This window comes from Dipodomys spectabilis, unplaced genomic scaffold (genome assembly GCF_019054845.1).
Source record: "Dipodomys spectabilis isolate Male_0828 unplaced genomic scaffold, ASM1905484v1 ptg000009l, whole genome shotgun sequence".
In the NCBI taxonomy this organism is placed as follows: Eukaryota; Metazoa; Chordata; class Mammalia; order Rodentia; family Heteromyidae; genus Dipodomys; species Dipodomys spectabilis.
This window is the reverse complement of record NW_024870686.1, coordinates 4,217,367-4,234,236: the sequence shown is the minus strand read 5'-3', so window position 1 is coordinate 4,234,236 and position 16,870 is coordinate 4,217,367. Positions and strand designations below refer to the sequence as shown.

The window sequence follows — 16,870 nt, the reverse complement described above, 5'->3', positions numbered from 1 at the left end:
AGGCCCAGAGTTCAGGCCTCACGACCAGACCAGAAAGAAAGAAAGAAAGAAAGAAAGAGAGAGAAATGTACTCATTACCTAATTCATGTAATCTCTCTGTATATCACTTCTATAACAACAAACTAATTTTTTTTTTTTTTCCGGTTCAGGGGCTTGAACTCTGGGTCTTGGAGCTATCTCTTCAGCTCTAGGCTAGAACTCTACCACTGGAGACACAGCATCACTTCTGCTTTTTCTGTTTATATGGTGCTGAGGAGTCAAACCCAGGGCCTCAGGCATGCGAGGCAAGCGCTCTACCACGGAGCCACCTTCCCAGCCCTAATTTTTTAAAAGAAATGTACTCATTACCTAACTTATGTAACCCCTCTGTACACTATCTTTATAATACCAATAAAAAATTTAAAATTTTTTTAAAAGAATGGTATCTTTCAAGCCAGACACCGATGGATCACACTTGTAATCCTAGCTACTCAACATGCTGAGTTCTGAGGAACATGGCTCAAACTCAGCTCAGGCAAGAAAATGCATGAGACTCTTATCTCCAATTAACCACCAAAAAGCCAATAGAATTGTGGCTCAAAATGAGAGAGCTCTAGCCTTGAACACAAAAGTTCAGGGACCGTGCTAAGGCCCTGATTTCAAGCCCTAGCACTGGCATAAAAATTTTTTTTAAAAAAAAAGAATGGTGTCTTTCAAAATCCATAAAGCTTCTACCCAATAAGACAGAGATTTACTTCCTGTCTCTTCAGTACCACAGCCAGGGAAGAATCACAAACTGACCTCTGCATTGATGACTTTGCTTCTATGCTACACTTCAGTCACTACACCTATTCACACACATTCTTTCAACCTCAGTTTCACTTGCCCAAAAGCATTCTCCCTGCTTTTGCAGTCAAAAGCCCTTGACCTAAAGAATTAAGCAAAAAGTAAAGTGTTTGGAATTAGGGATGAAGAACGGCGGCAAGGGCCCAAGAATGAATCCACACCACACAACACAAATCTTCGGTACCTGGAGTGTGACAAGCAGAAATGCAGTAGCTGTCACGCACAGGCAAGATGCCAGAAGCTTCCTCCTGTGAACCCGAACCATGCTGCCTTGCCCTAGGTGACGGACAGAGGGCAAGCCTGGTTTTCACGTTCTCACGTGTTCACATCAGCCCCATAGCCTGAGACAATTTCACATGGAGGAACCATCTGGATGCCAACTTCCTGTACTGCCATTCCTGCTGCGAGCTAAGCTCCATGAAGGACTGAGATTCGAGCCTCTGAGTAGGCCTGGCTGGGCATCAACTGAAAACAGCATGCCGTCTTCTTAAGCTATCAGCAGAGCAGCTGGAGATTCTTCAGCCAGGAAGACATCAAAAATGAAATGCTGTAACAAATGAACAGATAATCTTTTAGCCACAAGGCAGGGTATTTAATAAATGTAGTCTTCCTGCAAGGTGACATGTAAAGGCACGATAGTTTTAGACTAAAAGGAACTTTTCAGTTCATGTAGTCCTAATATGTCACTCACTGATACACCAACCAAAATCAGAGTGCTAAGGCAACCACTGAAGGCCACACATGTCCATTAGAGAAGAAAACCCATTCTACAGATTGTAGAACCTAGTCTATAATCTAAACTTCCCTTTCCATCTAATTTCTTTGCCAGTGAATATTGAATAACAGACATCATTTACATATGAAACCATTTCTTTCTATCTGTGTTTCAAAGGAGAAAATTCTTTTTAAAAGGAGGATTTTATACGAAAAAACTGAGAGAAAGCAAGGGAAAGAGTAACATCGTCCAAAAAATTTTACTCTTTACCTGACTTATGTAATTGTAACCCCTTTGTACATCAGTTTTTTTTTTAAAAAAAAAAGAAAAGAAAGAAAAAGAAAGAGGAATTTATTCTTATTTATTTATTTGGGTCTGGTCATGGGGCCTGAACTCTGGGCCTGGGTGCTCTCCCTCAGCTCTTCAGCTCAAGGCTAGCGCTCTACCACTTGAGCCACAACACCACTTCCAGCTTTTTTCTTTTTGCTTATGTGGTGCTGAGGAATCGAACCCAGGGCCTCGGGCATGCAAGGCAAGCACTCTACCACTGAGCCAACTTCCCCGCCCTGTACTTTTTAGTAACTTTTTTTTTTTTTTGGTCGGTAGTGGCATTTGAACTTTAGGCCTACGTGCTGTCCCTGAGCTCTTCAGCTCAAGGAGAGCTCTCTACCACTTAAGCCACAGCACCACTTCCAGTTTTCTGGTGGTTACTTGGAGATTAGAATCTCATGGACTTTCCTGCCCGGGTTTGATTTGAGTGGCTAGTATTGCAGGTGTGAACCACCAGCACCTGGCTAAAAAAAAAAAAAAAAAGAAAAAAAAAGAAAATTTAAAGGACTTTAGCTGGGCACCAGTGGCTCAGGCCTGGTAATCCAGGAAGCTCAGGAGGCTGAGATCTAAGGAATGAGGTTCAAAGCCATCTCATCTGAAAAGTCTGTGAGATTATTATCTCCAATTAACCACCAAAAAAAGCCAGAAGTGGAGCTGTGGCTCAAGTGACAGAGTACTAGCCTTGAGCAAATAAAGCTCAGGGACAGTGTCCAGACCCTGAGTTCAAGCCCCAGGACTGGAAAAAAAACCTAGATAAATAAAGGTTTAGGCTTTGATCAAAAATGCATAATAAGAACTCGATACTGGTGGTTCACACCTGTAATCCTAACTATTTAAGAGGCTGAGATCTGAGGATCGTAGCTCAAAGCCAGTCCAGGCAGAAAAGTCCATGTAACTCTTATCTTCAAAAACTACTCAGAAAAAAGCCAGAAGTGGGGCTGAGGCTGAAGTGGTAGAATGCTAGCCTTGCACAAAAGAGGCTTGATTGTAGTGCTCAGGCCCTGAGTTCAAGTCCCAAGACTGGCAAAAAAAAAAAAGGATAATAAGCTGAGTACCAGTGGCTCACATCTATAATCCTACCTACTCAAGAGGTAGAGATCAGAAAGACTGTAGCTCAAGGCTAACACACACACACACACACACACACACACACACACACACACACACACACACACACAAAGTTTGCAAGTTAGCAAAAGTAGCTGGAGTGGTAGCATGTACATTTCATTCAAGCTACAATGGAAAGTATATATAGAAAGATCATAATTCAGGATAACCTGAGCAAGAAAACAAGACTCTTAAAAACCAGAGCAAAGACATGCCATGTGTGGGAGCGAGGATGAGTAATGAGTATAGCCAGCAAAAGTGAAGCAGCATAAATGCCTAAGCCTTGCCACCACATTTCCAGACTGAGCTTTGAATGATCTAGATTCTGGTTGTAAACTGCCCCATGGAGAGGGTTATGTGTAAAAACCAATAGCCAACTGAAGCCCTCAGTCTGGCAGCCTGTAAGAAAATGAATGCTGCCAATCCTGAGAGCTTAGACACTGAGCCTTCCCCAGTCCAGCCTTGTAAGAGAATCTAGTCTTGACCCACAGCTTGATTATAACCCAGCACCTGGACTTGCAAAATGAGAGAGATCTGTAGCACAGGCTAGCCTCATACTTGCTGTGTAACTCAGGCTTGTTTTGAACCCATGATTGATTCTGCTGGAATAGCAAGTGTGTATCACCACAACCAGCATGAATTTTCATTAGAAGGACAATCTGGCCATACAAAATCAATCACTGAAGGACAACTAATCACTCCAGTGCTGAAGCAGATGTCCAGAGACTCTGATGTGGTAGCCGGCTGCCCCAGAAGCTAGATTCTGGACACACTAGACCTCATTTGGCTGTGTCTGGTTAGTTGACTGCTTGCTAATATATTGGTTTTCAATCATTTGCCAATTATCATTCTGCATTCTAGGCTGGTGTAGATTTCACATACTCTTGGAAAGCAGTAGCATGGAATTCTGACACTCATTCTTCCCATGATTATGTTTCTGAATCCTCTGAGATCATAAGCCAGAATGTGTGGAACATGTGCTGCAATGAGATTTCATTGAAATGTTTAATGTTTCATTGAAATGAAACATTTAATTGAAATGAAATGATTTCCACTGCCTCAAATTCCCTTTAGTCTAAGAAATATTTGCAATGTATTCAGCATGGCCAATACTCATGGAGAGGAGCTCTGGACCAGTGATGTCCCTGAACCCTCCAGTCCTAGAGTAACTGGAAGAGCAGGTTACATTAAGGCCATTGTTAACTTAGTGGCTCCCTGATCAGTGTCAGCAAATATGGTCAGAATAGAGATAATTCTGCATAGAGTAAAGACCTGAAGACACTGCTACTGGACAGCTAGCTGTGTTTCTTGGTGTTTTCTGAAGGGCAGTTGATAGTCTGGTAGAAACTCGTGACCACAGATGTGTGATGGAAACCAAGAAAGTTGACTTGCAAAACTGGGCACCTAATCCAGCAAGAGCAGGTCCTAAACTGAACAGATTTGTAAAGAGATGGAGCTGCAGGACCAACTCTCATATAACTCTACCCATTCCACCTGGATCACAAGATTCTGTCCACACCCCTACTTTTTCATATTTCTCTCTCACCAATGGGATATAAGAATGGGGGCCATATCCACATTCCATGCTACCTCGTACCACTGCTATTCCTTCAGTTGGCTTATACCACTACCGGCAGTTGAGGGAGGGTGTTAAGTGGTGAGTGAGAGATTTTGAGATGATTTTGGAGATATAGCAGGAAGTAGATATAGTTGGTTGTGATTGTGAGAATAGAGGAAGTTTCAGAGCCTGGGAATGTGGCCCCCTCACCTTTGCTGTTCTAGTGCTGGGATGTCTGAGCAAACAAGATGAAAAAAAAATAGCTGCAGGAAAGAAACTACTGCAAGAATACCAGCAGAGAAATTGTACTGCTAGACCTGCAGAATCCAAGAAAAAGAAGAAAACTAAGAAAGGAGGTAACCCCAAGACAAACACTACTGGGGACTGTACTCAAGGGTGCATCCCAAGACCACGCAGACCCTGAGCCTCCCGCTCCACCCGAGCTGCCAGGGTCAAGAGTGTCACGGGTCCCCATAACACTGAAGATCTGGAGAGGGGCACCTAGTGCTTGCTCTGGACTCCAGCAGAATATAAAACCGGCAGCCCTGGAATGAGATCCAACAACTGAAGCAGGTAAAGAAAGACCTGCAGGAGGGGCTGGGAAGGTGGCTCAGTGGTAGAGCGCTTGCCTTGCATGCCTGAGGCCCTTGTTTCGATTCCTCAGCACCACATAAGCAAAAAAGAAAAAAGCCAGAAGTGGCGCTGTGGCTCAAGTGGTAGAGTCCTAGCCTTGAGCTGAAGAGCTGAGGGACAGCGCCCAGACCCAGAGTTCAGGCCCCACGACCAGACCCAAAAAAAAGAAAAAGAAAGACCTGCAGGACCAACGGGGGAAAGTGTACAGGAAGCACTGAAAGCTGAGCTGGAGCTCCACAAGCTATCAATACAGATGTTGGTTTCAGAAAAGTTCGATTGATAATCTTCCCTGGCCATATGCAGTAGGTGGCCAATGAAAAGGTACTGGAATGTGAAGGTCTTGCCAGCCACCTGCAGGCTTCACAGCAGCGCAGCACAGACCTAGAGGTGACATTGTCTGAAGTCTCCACCATGCAGAATGAGATCAACAAGAACAAACTAGCACTCATTAAAGACCTGAATAATGTAAAGCTGCAGCTCCAGAAAAAGACCAGAAGCTATGATGACCTAGAGGAAGAGAACACTGAGCTGCAAGACAGAATGGAACTACTTCTGACCCAGAAGGCTGACATGAAGATCAAAAATCATGAATTACAGCAAGCACTAGAGGAGCGGACAGAGTTAGAAAGACAGCTAGACAACATGAAAAAGTTGGTGACAACATTAAAATTGGAGAGAGATAATTTTGATGAAGATCTGAGAGTATAAAGTTCCACATGGAAAAGGAAGGTTCAGCAGCTGTTAGAGCAGACGAGCCAAATGAGAGCAGAGGAAGAGCAAGAGGTGAGGCAGGTGTTGGACCTAGAGACCAACCTGGTAGAACTGAGAAAGCAGCTGGCAGAGCTGCCACCCCTGCAGTCCCCTGCAGGACCCTCTCAGGCTGAGCAGCAGCTGCAGTTCCAGGCCAACCAGATGCAGAAGGAACTAAAGAACCTACAGGAACAACCTAACATCCAGATACAGGAAAACCAGAGCCTCGGTCTCTAGAACCTGTAGCAGCAGGAGCAGCTGTGGATACTGGAAAAGGCTGAAGAATGGGATCAGCATGCTAAGGATCAGCACAAGATCCTTGAGACAATGGAGAGAGAACATGAGAACATGAGATGCACACCTGTGCACAACCGAGAGCTAAAACATCAGCCGGGTCAGCTATAGGATGTTTTCCACAGGCTGAATGAGAAGAGGGAAATTGCTAGCATCCTGCACTCAGACCTGCAGGCAAATGATTATCTGCAGGAGAAGCTGGAACCACAAGAGGAGAAGTTAGAAGAATGGAAAGAGATGGCCGAGTTGAAGAGCCACACAGCTCAGAATCTGCAGGAATTGCATGACCCGTACCTGGCCCAGCTGCAGGAGCTCAGAGCTACCAGTGAATGACACATTGCGGCCAATCAATAGCTGACCTCAGCAAAGGAGGCCCTGCAGCAGCATCTGCTGAGGCAGAACCAGTTGCTGGAACAGCAGGAGCAGGAGCAGTTTGGGGGCAAGTTGGGGGACCAGACAGAGCCACAAGTTACAGAATGCTCTGAAGTACCTGGAAGCAACAAGGCATGAGAATGAGCAGCTGCAGGCCAAGCTGAGCCTCCTGGATTTCCCTAGGGAAGGTGAAGGAGTAAACAAGGAAGAAAAGGGCGAGGAGGCAACTTCACCTGACATGACTGTCCCAGAAGATGTTGACAACCCACAAACCCTGAGGGATTTTTATCTTGAAGTGCTATCAGTTGCTGAATCAAAAAAGATGAAACTCAGCTGGCAGCTTCAGGTGCAGCAGGCCCACTACTGTCCCTGGCCAACCAGGCAGCCCAGTGCCAGTTAAAGATGGAGTCCCAGGCCCTCATTCCCAAGAGCTACAACATGTCAGGTCTGCAGACAAGAAGCAGGACACACAAGTACCCAAGAAGAAGTTGAAAATCTGCTTCACCCCCGACTTTCCTGACAAGGTGGATTACCAGAATCAAACAGATGACCTCCAACATCGATGCAGCCAGCAGTAAGAGCACATCAGCACCATTGAAGGGTCCATGGTTTTCTGTAAAGAACAGATGGAAGTCCTGGATGAGTTGTATCAGGAGAAAGACTAGTGTGTCAACCAGCTGGGCAGGAGAAGAGAGATAAAAACAGGGAGCTGCAGGAGCTGCTACTGCACCTTGCAGGTGAAGGCACAGAGTGCCAGGGCAAGATGCCAGCAGACATCAAGACCCCTGCTGTTGAGGTCACCTTAGACTTGTTGGGTCCCACAATAATGAAAGTTATGGAGGAGCAGCAAAGTTGTGAAGAGATGCAACTTGAAGACTAAGTGGAGCCTGCCCAAGTAGAGGCTGGGGGGCCTTGCCCCTGGGAGAACCCCACCACAAAGCAGATGGTGCCACTGCTGCCCAATATCTAGTACCACCAAGAACCTGTAGCTTGGGCACCAAGCCCTCCTTCCCTTTCCTCTCCAGATTGAGATAATTACTATCTAAAGACCTGGCAGCCACCACCTAGAGAAGTAAGCTCCTGCCCTTGTACTTGTGGAAATAGCAGCTGGATGGCATTCTTTCAGGCCTTGATATAATGGGAGATGAGAAGGGATAACTGTAGGCCAGGCAGGGCAGAGGCTACTGGGAGGTGGCCCAAACCTCTAGAGACATCTAATAGCCCATTGGCTGACAGGGAAGGGGCCCATTTGATGGTTATTACCAAGAGTACATTCTTTATTTAAAAAAAAAAGATGGGGAGCAATGGCTTAGTTTTCTATTAACACACTGTATTAACGATGTTATTTTGTAAATTACTTCCATATCAACACACTCATTATTGTCAGATATATTCTTATGCTGATTTATGGAGTCATTTTCATAGTTTTTCAGATTTTTAAGGAAAATTGTATTTTTTCCTCAAATGAATTATTGCCTATTTAACATTGTATGTTGGTGCATCCGTGCATTTTTAAAAATTGTATTCTATACCAGCAACATTGAATTTTCTTGTTTGTATGTTAATATTTTACAATGGTTGTTCACTGAGGTTAAAAAAAAAGTACAAACTGAAAAAGAAAAAGGTCATTAAATTTTACCATTTGGGAAAAAAAGCAGAACAAATGGAGGTGTTCTGTAGTGCAAAAACCTACATCAGAGAAGTGCAGAAATGTAGCTCAGAATTATAGAATAATAGAACATCTATAGTGACAATATCAAGCATCTCAGTTTTTTTACTTATGAATTGTTCAAGTGGTAAATGTGGCATATTGTTCATTAAATCAAATAAAATATTAAAATTAAAAACAAAAACGAGTGCAACCAGTCGTATCTGTAATCCTAACTACTCAAAGACTGAGATCTGAGGATTGAGGTTCAAAACCAACCTTGGCAATAAAGTCTAAGAGACTCTTATCTCCAATTAACTGCCCAACAACAGAAGTGGAGCTGTGGCTCAAAGTGGAAGAGTGCTAGCCTCAAGCAAAAAAGCTCAGGGACAACTCCTAGGCCCTGAGTTCAAGCCCCATGATTGACCAAAACACAAAAAAAGATAATGATCAACCAAGGACAATAAATAAATTCTCTTCTCTGGCAAGTACAAGAGGGTTATTAAGGAACTATAATTCTCTGGAAGTTTTAAGCAAGACTTTAAAAGATACAAAATGGTCCCACAAAAAGTAGTTTATTCTTAAGATCCCAAGAGTCTGATGTCTGCTCCATGAGGGTCAGAATGGAACAAGGGGTGACAGCATCACAGGGCTCCATAGGATAGCGTCTACATTTGAGCCTCATTCTGTAGAATATAGAATTAAGGATACAATTAGAATATGAATGATGTCGAGTTCTGTTTAAAAACCTGGGTCTAAGCAGGGCACAGAGTACCTATAATCCTAGCTATTCAGGAGGTGGAAATTAGGAGATAATGAGTCAAGGCTAGCCTGTGCAAAATTTCATGAGCGTCTACCTCAACTAATAAAAATCTGGATTTGGTGGCATATACTTGATTTTTTTTTTTTTTTTGTGGTGGCTGTGGGGCTTGAGCTCTGGGACTACACACTGTCCCTAAGCTCTTCAGCTCAAAGCAAGTGCTCTACCACTTGAGTCGAGCACCACTTCCAGTTTTCTGGTGGTTAATTGGAGGTAAAAGTCTCATGGAATTTCCTTGACCAGGCTGGCTTTGAACCACGATCTTAAGATCTCAGCCTCCTGAGTAGCTAAGATTACAGGCATGAGCCACCAGCACCCAGCTACACATAGCTCTTATTCTGTATATTCAGGAAGCATAATCAGGTTAGCCTGTGGGGAAAAGTAAGACCATATTTTAAAAAAAAGAAAAAGTAAAAAAGAACTGAAGAGCCGGGTGCTGGTGGCTCACCCCTGTAATCCTAGCTATTAAGGAGGCTGAGATCTGAGGATCATGGTTCAAAGCCAGCCCAGGCAGAAAAGTCCTTGAGACTCTCAGCTCCAATTAACCACTAGAAAACCAGAAGTGGCTCTGTGGCTCAACTGGTAGAGCACTCATCTTAAGCTGAGACCACAGGGATAGCGCCCAAGCCCAGAGTTCAAGCCCCATGACTGACCAAAACAAAAAAGAACTGAAGGTGTGGCTCAAGTAATAGAACAGCTATCTATCAAGCTCAAACTCCAGTATCACCAAAAAATAAACTCCAATACCACCACCACCCCTGGAAAAAAAAAAAAAAGGCTGGGATTGTGGCTTATTGGTAGAGTGCTTGCCTAGCATGCATGAAACCCTGGGTCTGATTTCCCAGTACCACATATACAGAAAAAGCTGGAAGGGGGTACTGTAGCTCAAGTGGTAGAGTGCTAGCCTTGAGAAAAGAAGCTCAGGGACAGTGCCCAGGCCCTGAGTTCAAGGCCCAGGATTGGCAAAAATAAATAAATAAGTAAAAAATAAAGAACTTGAAATGTATCTTTCCTATTCAGCTAGTAGCCAGTACATACTAACCACATGAAATGCAGAGCTAGTATTTTGGGTTCTAATTCTAGTTCTATCACTTACACAACAAATTTGGACACAGTGAATTTTTTCTAAGCCTCAATTTATTCACAATAAATAATAAAAGTTAGCTGCCATTTCTTCCAGCATGACAGAAAGATTATTATATTTTCATTTTATATGAAAAAGCAATGTATTATAATTGTAATTAACATACCCCAGATAAAGTAGTAAAATAACACCACCTTTAAAGGAGAATAAAATCTATCATTTTTTTCAAAAGATTTTTTTCTTTTTTTGGTCAGATGTGGGGCTTGAACTCTGGGCTAGGGCACTGTCCCGCAGCTCTTCAGCTCAAGGCTAGCACTCTACCACTTGAACCACAATTTTCTTCCAGTTTTCTGAATGATTTATTGGAGATAAGAGTCTCACAGACTTTCCTGCCCAGGCTGGCTTTGAACTGCAATCCTCAGATCTCAGCCTCCTGAGTAGCTAGAATTACAGGCATGAGCCACTGGCGCCCAGCCAAAAGATTTTTTAATCCATCACTGCACTGAATCTTATTTATATCCACTCTGTAAACAAGACAAGGAAGTTAACATTATTCCTATTTGTCACAAAGAAGGACACTGAACCTCCACAGCAAGTTTAAGTGATTGGCCTAAGATCCTATTTTTAGAAGTGTTTCTAGAAATCAGGTCAGTTGGCTCAAAATCCATTGGAAAAGAAAGAGACAGAAGAAACAGTGACTGCTGGATGAGAATGCAAAAAGAATCAAAGATAAAAGGAAAACAAAGAATGGAAAGATAATTTGAGGACAGAGTCTGGAATATTTGTACAGTCATCACATAACTCATATGAGTTGTAGGGTCTTTTAAAGTTAAGATTTTTACACAGCCAGGCACAGAAGCACTGTGGGAGGCTGAGGTAGAAAAATCATGAGTTCTTGGCAGCAAGGCCAGCATAGGACAGTGTCTCAAAAAAAAAAAAAAAAAACACAACTATGCTTGGATGTATCAACTATAACAGAAGAGAATTCCCTTGCATGCAGAGAATCTCTCAACCTAGGTAATATTAACAAAGCTAGAAACATAGTGGGGCCTTAGGGACCAATTCTAGTAAACTAATCTTGTAGTAACGTATTTAAAGCACCAAGCACTAGTGGCTCTCACCTGTAATCCTAACTCCCTCAGGAGGCTGAGATCTAAGGATCACCGTTCAAAGCCAGCCCAGGCAGCAAAGTCCATGAGCCTCTTTTTTTTTTTTTTGCCATGTCAGTGACCATTTAATCTAAATAGCATTTTAAAAAGAAACATTTGGCAACAGAAGGAAGAGACAAAGGTCAAGGGGGGAACAAATACAACAGCAACATAAACAAGACAATATGTTGGAGATGATCTGTACAACTTGGGGCTGGGTGATGGGGGAGGAGAAAGCAGGAGAAAATTGAGGGAAGGGGTAACAAGTTTGACAAGAAATGTACTTATTACCTTATGTAACATTAACCTTTCTGTATAGCATCTTGAACCATGAGCCTCTTACTTCTAATTAACCACCAGAAAACTGTAAGTGCAACTGTGATGCAAAGTGGTAGAGTGCTAGCCTTGAGCAAAAGAGGTCCAGGACAATGCCTAGTCTGAATGCAAGCCTCACAACTGACAAAAAAGTGTGTAGCGTTTCCACCTGTAATCCTAGCTACTTAGGATGCTGAAATCTGGGGTCATAATTCAAAGCAAGGCCCAGCAGGAAAATCTATGAGACTCTTATCTCTAGTTCACCACCATAAAGCCAGATGAGGCTTTATGTGGCCAGATGTAGCAGTTCACATGGCAGAGAGCTAGACTTAAGTGCAAAAGCTCAAGGACAGTGTTAGTCCCTGAGTTCAGGCCCAAGATGGGCACCAAAGAAAAAAGATATTCAGGGCTTACCTGAAGGCTGATGTCTCATGCTTGCAATCCTAGCTACTCGGGATTGGAACTCAAAGCCAGCCTAGGCAGAAAAGTCAAGACTCCATTCCCAATTAATCATCAAAAGGCCCACCTGGAAGTATGGGTCAAGTGGTACACCACCATCTGGTGAGCAAGCCAAGGCAAGAAAGAATGTGAGGCCCTAAGTTTAAACTCAGAAGAAAAAAATCAGGAATTAAAGTTCCTAGTATAGTAATTTACAGTCTTTAGCAATCAATTAGGCCTCGTAGTACAATATACCAGCAGCCTGTCATCAAGTCAGCAGTTTCCCATCTCTCAACTGGTGGAAGACAGACTTGCGGAGAGCAAGTTTGAATTGGACCACCAACCTCCAATTCAATGGGCTTCCACTCTAAGAAAGCTTCTTTCTGCTTTACTGCCTACAGGTGAACCTCAAAGTCTTCCAATAGAATACCCAGAGTAACTGGTGTCTCACTGGTGTCTCACTCTCAGGCACTGGTGTCTCACTCCTGTAATCCTAGCTACTCAACAGGTTGAGATCTGAGGTTTGTGGTTTGAAACTAGTCTGGGAAGCAAAGTTCATGAGTCTCCTATCTGCAAATACGCACCGAAAAAGCCAGAAGTAGGGCTATGGCTCAAGTGGTAGAGTACTAGCCTTGAGCAAAACAGCTCAGGGACTGCACCAAAGCCCTGAAATTGAAGCCCCAGGACTATCCAAACAAAACAGAACAATAAAACCCAGATCAATGTATTTGTTCAGATGACCACAGAAACCCGATCTGAAATAAACTCTCACTCGTCCACCCTCTTGACTGAGAAAAACATCTTCTGCAATGCATTATCACTGCTGTGTGCTTTCCAGAGCTGCTCATCTGCTGCCAAGTGGAATTTGGACCTCAGTGGGACTACCTGTGCTATCCACCAAAACCAACAGCACTGTCACTCTAAAATGATGCACCTTCTTATAAATTCAGATATTTAGAAGAGAACTTACGTATCACAAAGAAATTTACCAGCCCATGGGTGCTAATGTTAAATGTTGGCTGTGGAGAGCTAAAAATGAACCCGAGAGATGATTTCTATGTTGTGTCCAACTGTGCAGTGAGTCTAGGCACTGCCCGTGACTCATGGAGCTTCTCAATGCAAATAATATGCCACTCTTGTCCACTCCTCACTGCAGGAAAAAAAAAGGTGAGGAGGAGGCCAGGAGCTCAAGAAGGCTTCCTTGCTTCATTCTCCTCTAGTAACTGAGGAGTTAACTGGCTTAAAAATGCCTCTCTAAACTGAACTAATACCAAAGAGCTTTCAAAAGAAGTCTAATAGGCACTGGTGGATCATACCTATGTCCAACTAACTAGCAAAAATCTGGAAGTTGTTGTCCAAATGGTAGAGTGTCAACCTTGAGCAAAAAAAAAAAAAAAAAAAACAAGCAGAAGTGTAGGCCTTGAGTTTCAAGCCCCAGTACCAACACACACACACACACACACACACACACACACCATTACCTAATTACCCACTTACCGAATTATTCATACTAACGTAATTTTTCAAACAGGCTTGACTCTCCCAAGAACTAATGTCACTATAACATGTCAGTCTGCAGTGGTTATTTTGGAAAGAGATGTGGTAGGCTTTGGGAGAGGTCAGGAGCCTCTGGACCAATCCATAGGCACTTCTAAATACATCCTTCAACTACAATCTACAGTGGTTATCATCAAAGCCTACTACTGACTTGTGTTCTTCCCAGTCCCATCCTCTCAACTTCTCTATTCAGCTAAGAAGAGACAGCCCTAGCTGAAGGCATGACTCAAGTGGTAGAATGACTATCTTGCCAGCATAAGGTCCTGAGTTCAAGCCCCAGTAGTATCAGAGAGACAGAGACAGAAACAGAGAGAGGAACCACCCTAGGATGGGGTAGCATTGTGAGCATGTAATTCAAGACTGGTGACTCATGGGGACTGAAGGTGTAGACAACAGCACACCTTCACATTTCTACTGCAGGACAGCAGAGTATGTCATTCAACTCCTTAGGTTCCAGACATATCATGAAGCACTCAAATATGCAGTTATTCCTGAACAAATATTCCAGTTAACACATCACACTCTTATAAGGCCCAAAGGAAGCAAAGATGTACATGGAGGAGTGAGAGCACAAAGCTGTGAAGTTTATCACACTAAGGACTAAAGTAATCCTTCAAGAAGCAGATTCTAGTTGGGCCCTGGTGGCTCATGCCTGTAATCCTAGCTATTCAGAAGGCTGAGATCTGAGGATTGAAGTTTGAAGCCAGCCGGGCAGGAAAGTCTGTGAGATTCATCTACAATAAACTACTCAGAAAAAGCCAGAAGTGGGACTATGGCTCAAGTGGTAGAGCATTAGCCTTGCGCAAAGGAAGTCCAGGGAACAGAGCCCAGGCCCAGATTCAAACCCCAGGATTGGAGAGGGGGAAAAAAGCAGACTCAACATCTATTTTCCTGTTCCTTTTCTTGACAATGATTTCTTCCTTGCTAGGTTACTTTGTAACAATTTTCCTACCTTGTAGATCTGTATTAAAATCCCTCATCTGAGGGGTAAAAAAAAAAGTAATAGAATGAATTTTCTCAGAGTACACTGTGTATCCAAGAAATGTCAAGATGAATCTTTTTGTACAATATATGCTAATTTATTTAAAAATATATTCTTTTATGATTTATATAATATTAAATAAATGAGAAACTTGGCTTTTAAAGCAGAGAATATTGCTATATCATATATAACAAATGTTTATTGTAGAATGTTAATATCTGAGTAAGAGGTTTCATTTCTTACTAAAATTAACTCTCTACACTCAAAATTTAAAAGCATTTGAATAAGCTTGAAACCAGTAGCTCATACTTGTAATCCTAACTTACTCAGGAGGCAGAATATGAGGATTAAGGTTGAAACCAGCCCACACAGACAAAAAGCCAGAAGTGATAGGGGTCCATCCATGATTTAAAAAAAAAAAAACTGAGTAAGAATGTGAGCCCTGCATTCATGACCCATTAGTGACACTAAGAACAAAGTGGGGGGGGGGGCACAGTTTTTAATCCCAGCCTTCCATAAGCTGAAGCAAGAGTATTGTGACTTCAAGGCCAGCATGGGCTACACAGTAAGACTCTTTCAAATATATATATGTGAGTATGTAAGTACATACATATATATAACTTACATATAGATGAATAACAGCATTTGTTCACAATATTCTTTTTCTTCATTTACTAAAACTAACCCTAGTTTGAGTTTTTCCAAAATGATATTTATAAAACTTGAAAACTTACTGTTTTCTCACTGAGGAGTAAAAGATAAGCCATAAAGTAGTACCAGTTGAGGTGGTGGGTTAAATTCACCATTACACACTGCCATCTACCAGGAAGCCAGGAAATGAGTTATTACAGCCATTTTGAAATCTGACAGATCTTAATGGTCATCTGATGCCACAACATTGCCTCTGGCTTGGAGACAGAAGGCAAAAAAATTCCAAGGCTGAGGCTTGGGTGGTGTCTTTACTGGTGGCTTGGAAACTTTGGTGTGCAATATACCTGAGCTGCTTCTCAATTGAGATGGCCAGGCTCCATCTTCAAAGATCTCTAGTTGAGATCATGGTAGTCCACAGAGAAATAAGGCCCTAGATTTACAGTGTGATGTAAGTGAGGCAAATCCAAAATAAGTCAATTGTATCTAAGGAAAGGGGGACCTCATTTAACACAGGAAGAACGCATGAAGGCATTAAGTTCCTGTAAACCATCTTGCCTTATTCAAAATTGAACCCAACCTAGGTACACATTCCACAAATGAAATTAACACTCGAAATTGCTGTGTTCATCGGGTATTCCACCCAACAATTGACTGTGAGTAGAGGGAACCTGTTGGTGCTGCCATGCCCCAAGGAGTTCATGTCTGTAATCCTTGCTTCCCGGGAGACTGAGATCTGCAGGATCATGACTTGAAGCCAGTTGGGGCAGACAAATTTGCAACCAGCCAGCAAACAGGTAGGCTAGAGATGTGGCTCAAATGGGAGGGCAACAGCTATGGATGAAAAGCCCAGCCCTGAGCAAGCTCAGCTCCTCAGTTCAAGCCCTGGCAGACCACCCCACCCCCACACAACAGATATTTTGGGTGCATTTGATAGGGACTAAAGGATCATGAGAAGATTCCAAGAAAAACGTCTTAAATCGCAGCAGTATTCTGTGTCTTACACAAAATAAAGTGTATTTTAGGACGCTGAATATAAAAGCACCAAAGATACAGTTTACATGAAGAACTCTCAGCTAAGTACACCATGTTTCTCACAGCTGGAACGTCAAAATTGTTACCGAGCTCAGCATCAAATTCTAGCAACAAGTGATGAGGTGTGGGTGGAGAGAGGAAGCAGCTCCCGAGGCGTGGGCAGAGATCCTCCCTCCGGATAGGCGGGTAGGCGGCCAGCGGCCAGCGGGCGGCCAGCTCTGCAAAGGTACCCTGTGTGCACCTCCTCCAAACCTCCTCTGCGCTCCGGGGATACTCAGGCCGCCCCCGGCACCCCACCAGGACCATTTCAGCAAATCATTGGTGGAAACTTCTCGCCAAGGCTCACCCTGCCCACGAAGTCTACTTTCTGCGAACAGATGAGGGGTCTTTTGGGTGCACAATTCCTCCTTTCTCTTATGCGCACTCCCTGCTCGGCCCGGAGAGGCTGGGGCTGTGATCCAGCGGGCCCGTCCCACTTTTTCCACCCGCACTAGAAACACTGTTTTGTTTCTCAGGGTTAAGACTCTGCCCCCATCACGCAAGGGGAAAGACTGGAGCGTCACACTCACCTGGCCACCAAGTGTGCTGCAGGCTGGCGGCCCCGGTCGCAG

The 16,870-nt window shown here is 43.4% G+C and overlaps 1 protein-coding gene across 2 annotated transcripts in view; it reads right to left on the bottom strand.

Annotated features, from left to right (window-relative positions):
- Fut10 (fucosyltransferase 10) overlaps window positions 1-16,870 on the bottom strand; it is a 100,416-nt gene extending 83,546 nt beyond the window's left edge. Inside the window, exons 1-2 of one of the 2 annotated variants that reach the window (XM_042700587.1) lie at window positions 16,829-16,870; window positions 1,010-1,372 (exon numbers count right to left, since the gene is read on the bottom strand). In XM_042700587.1, coding sequence (XP_042556521.1) covers window positions 1,010-1,090 — 81 coding nt within the window. In that variant the 5' untranslated portion in view covers window positions 1,091-1,372; window positions 16,829-16,870. Of the gene's footprint in view, window positions 1-1,009; window positions 1,373-7,117; window positions 7,176-16,828 lie in introns of those variants that run through there. The other variant, XM_042700586.1, reaches the window with a different exon arrangement.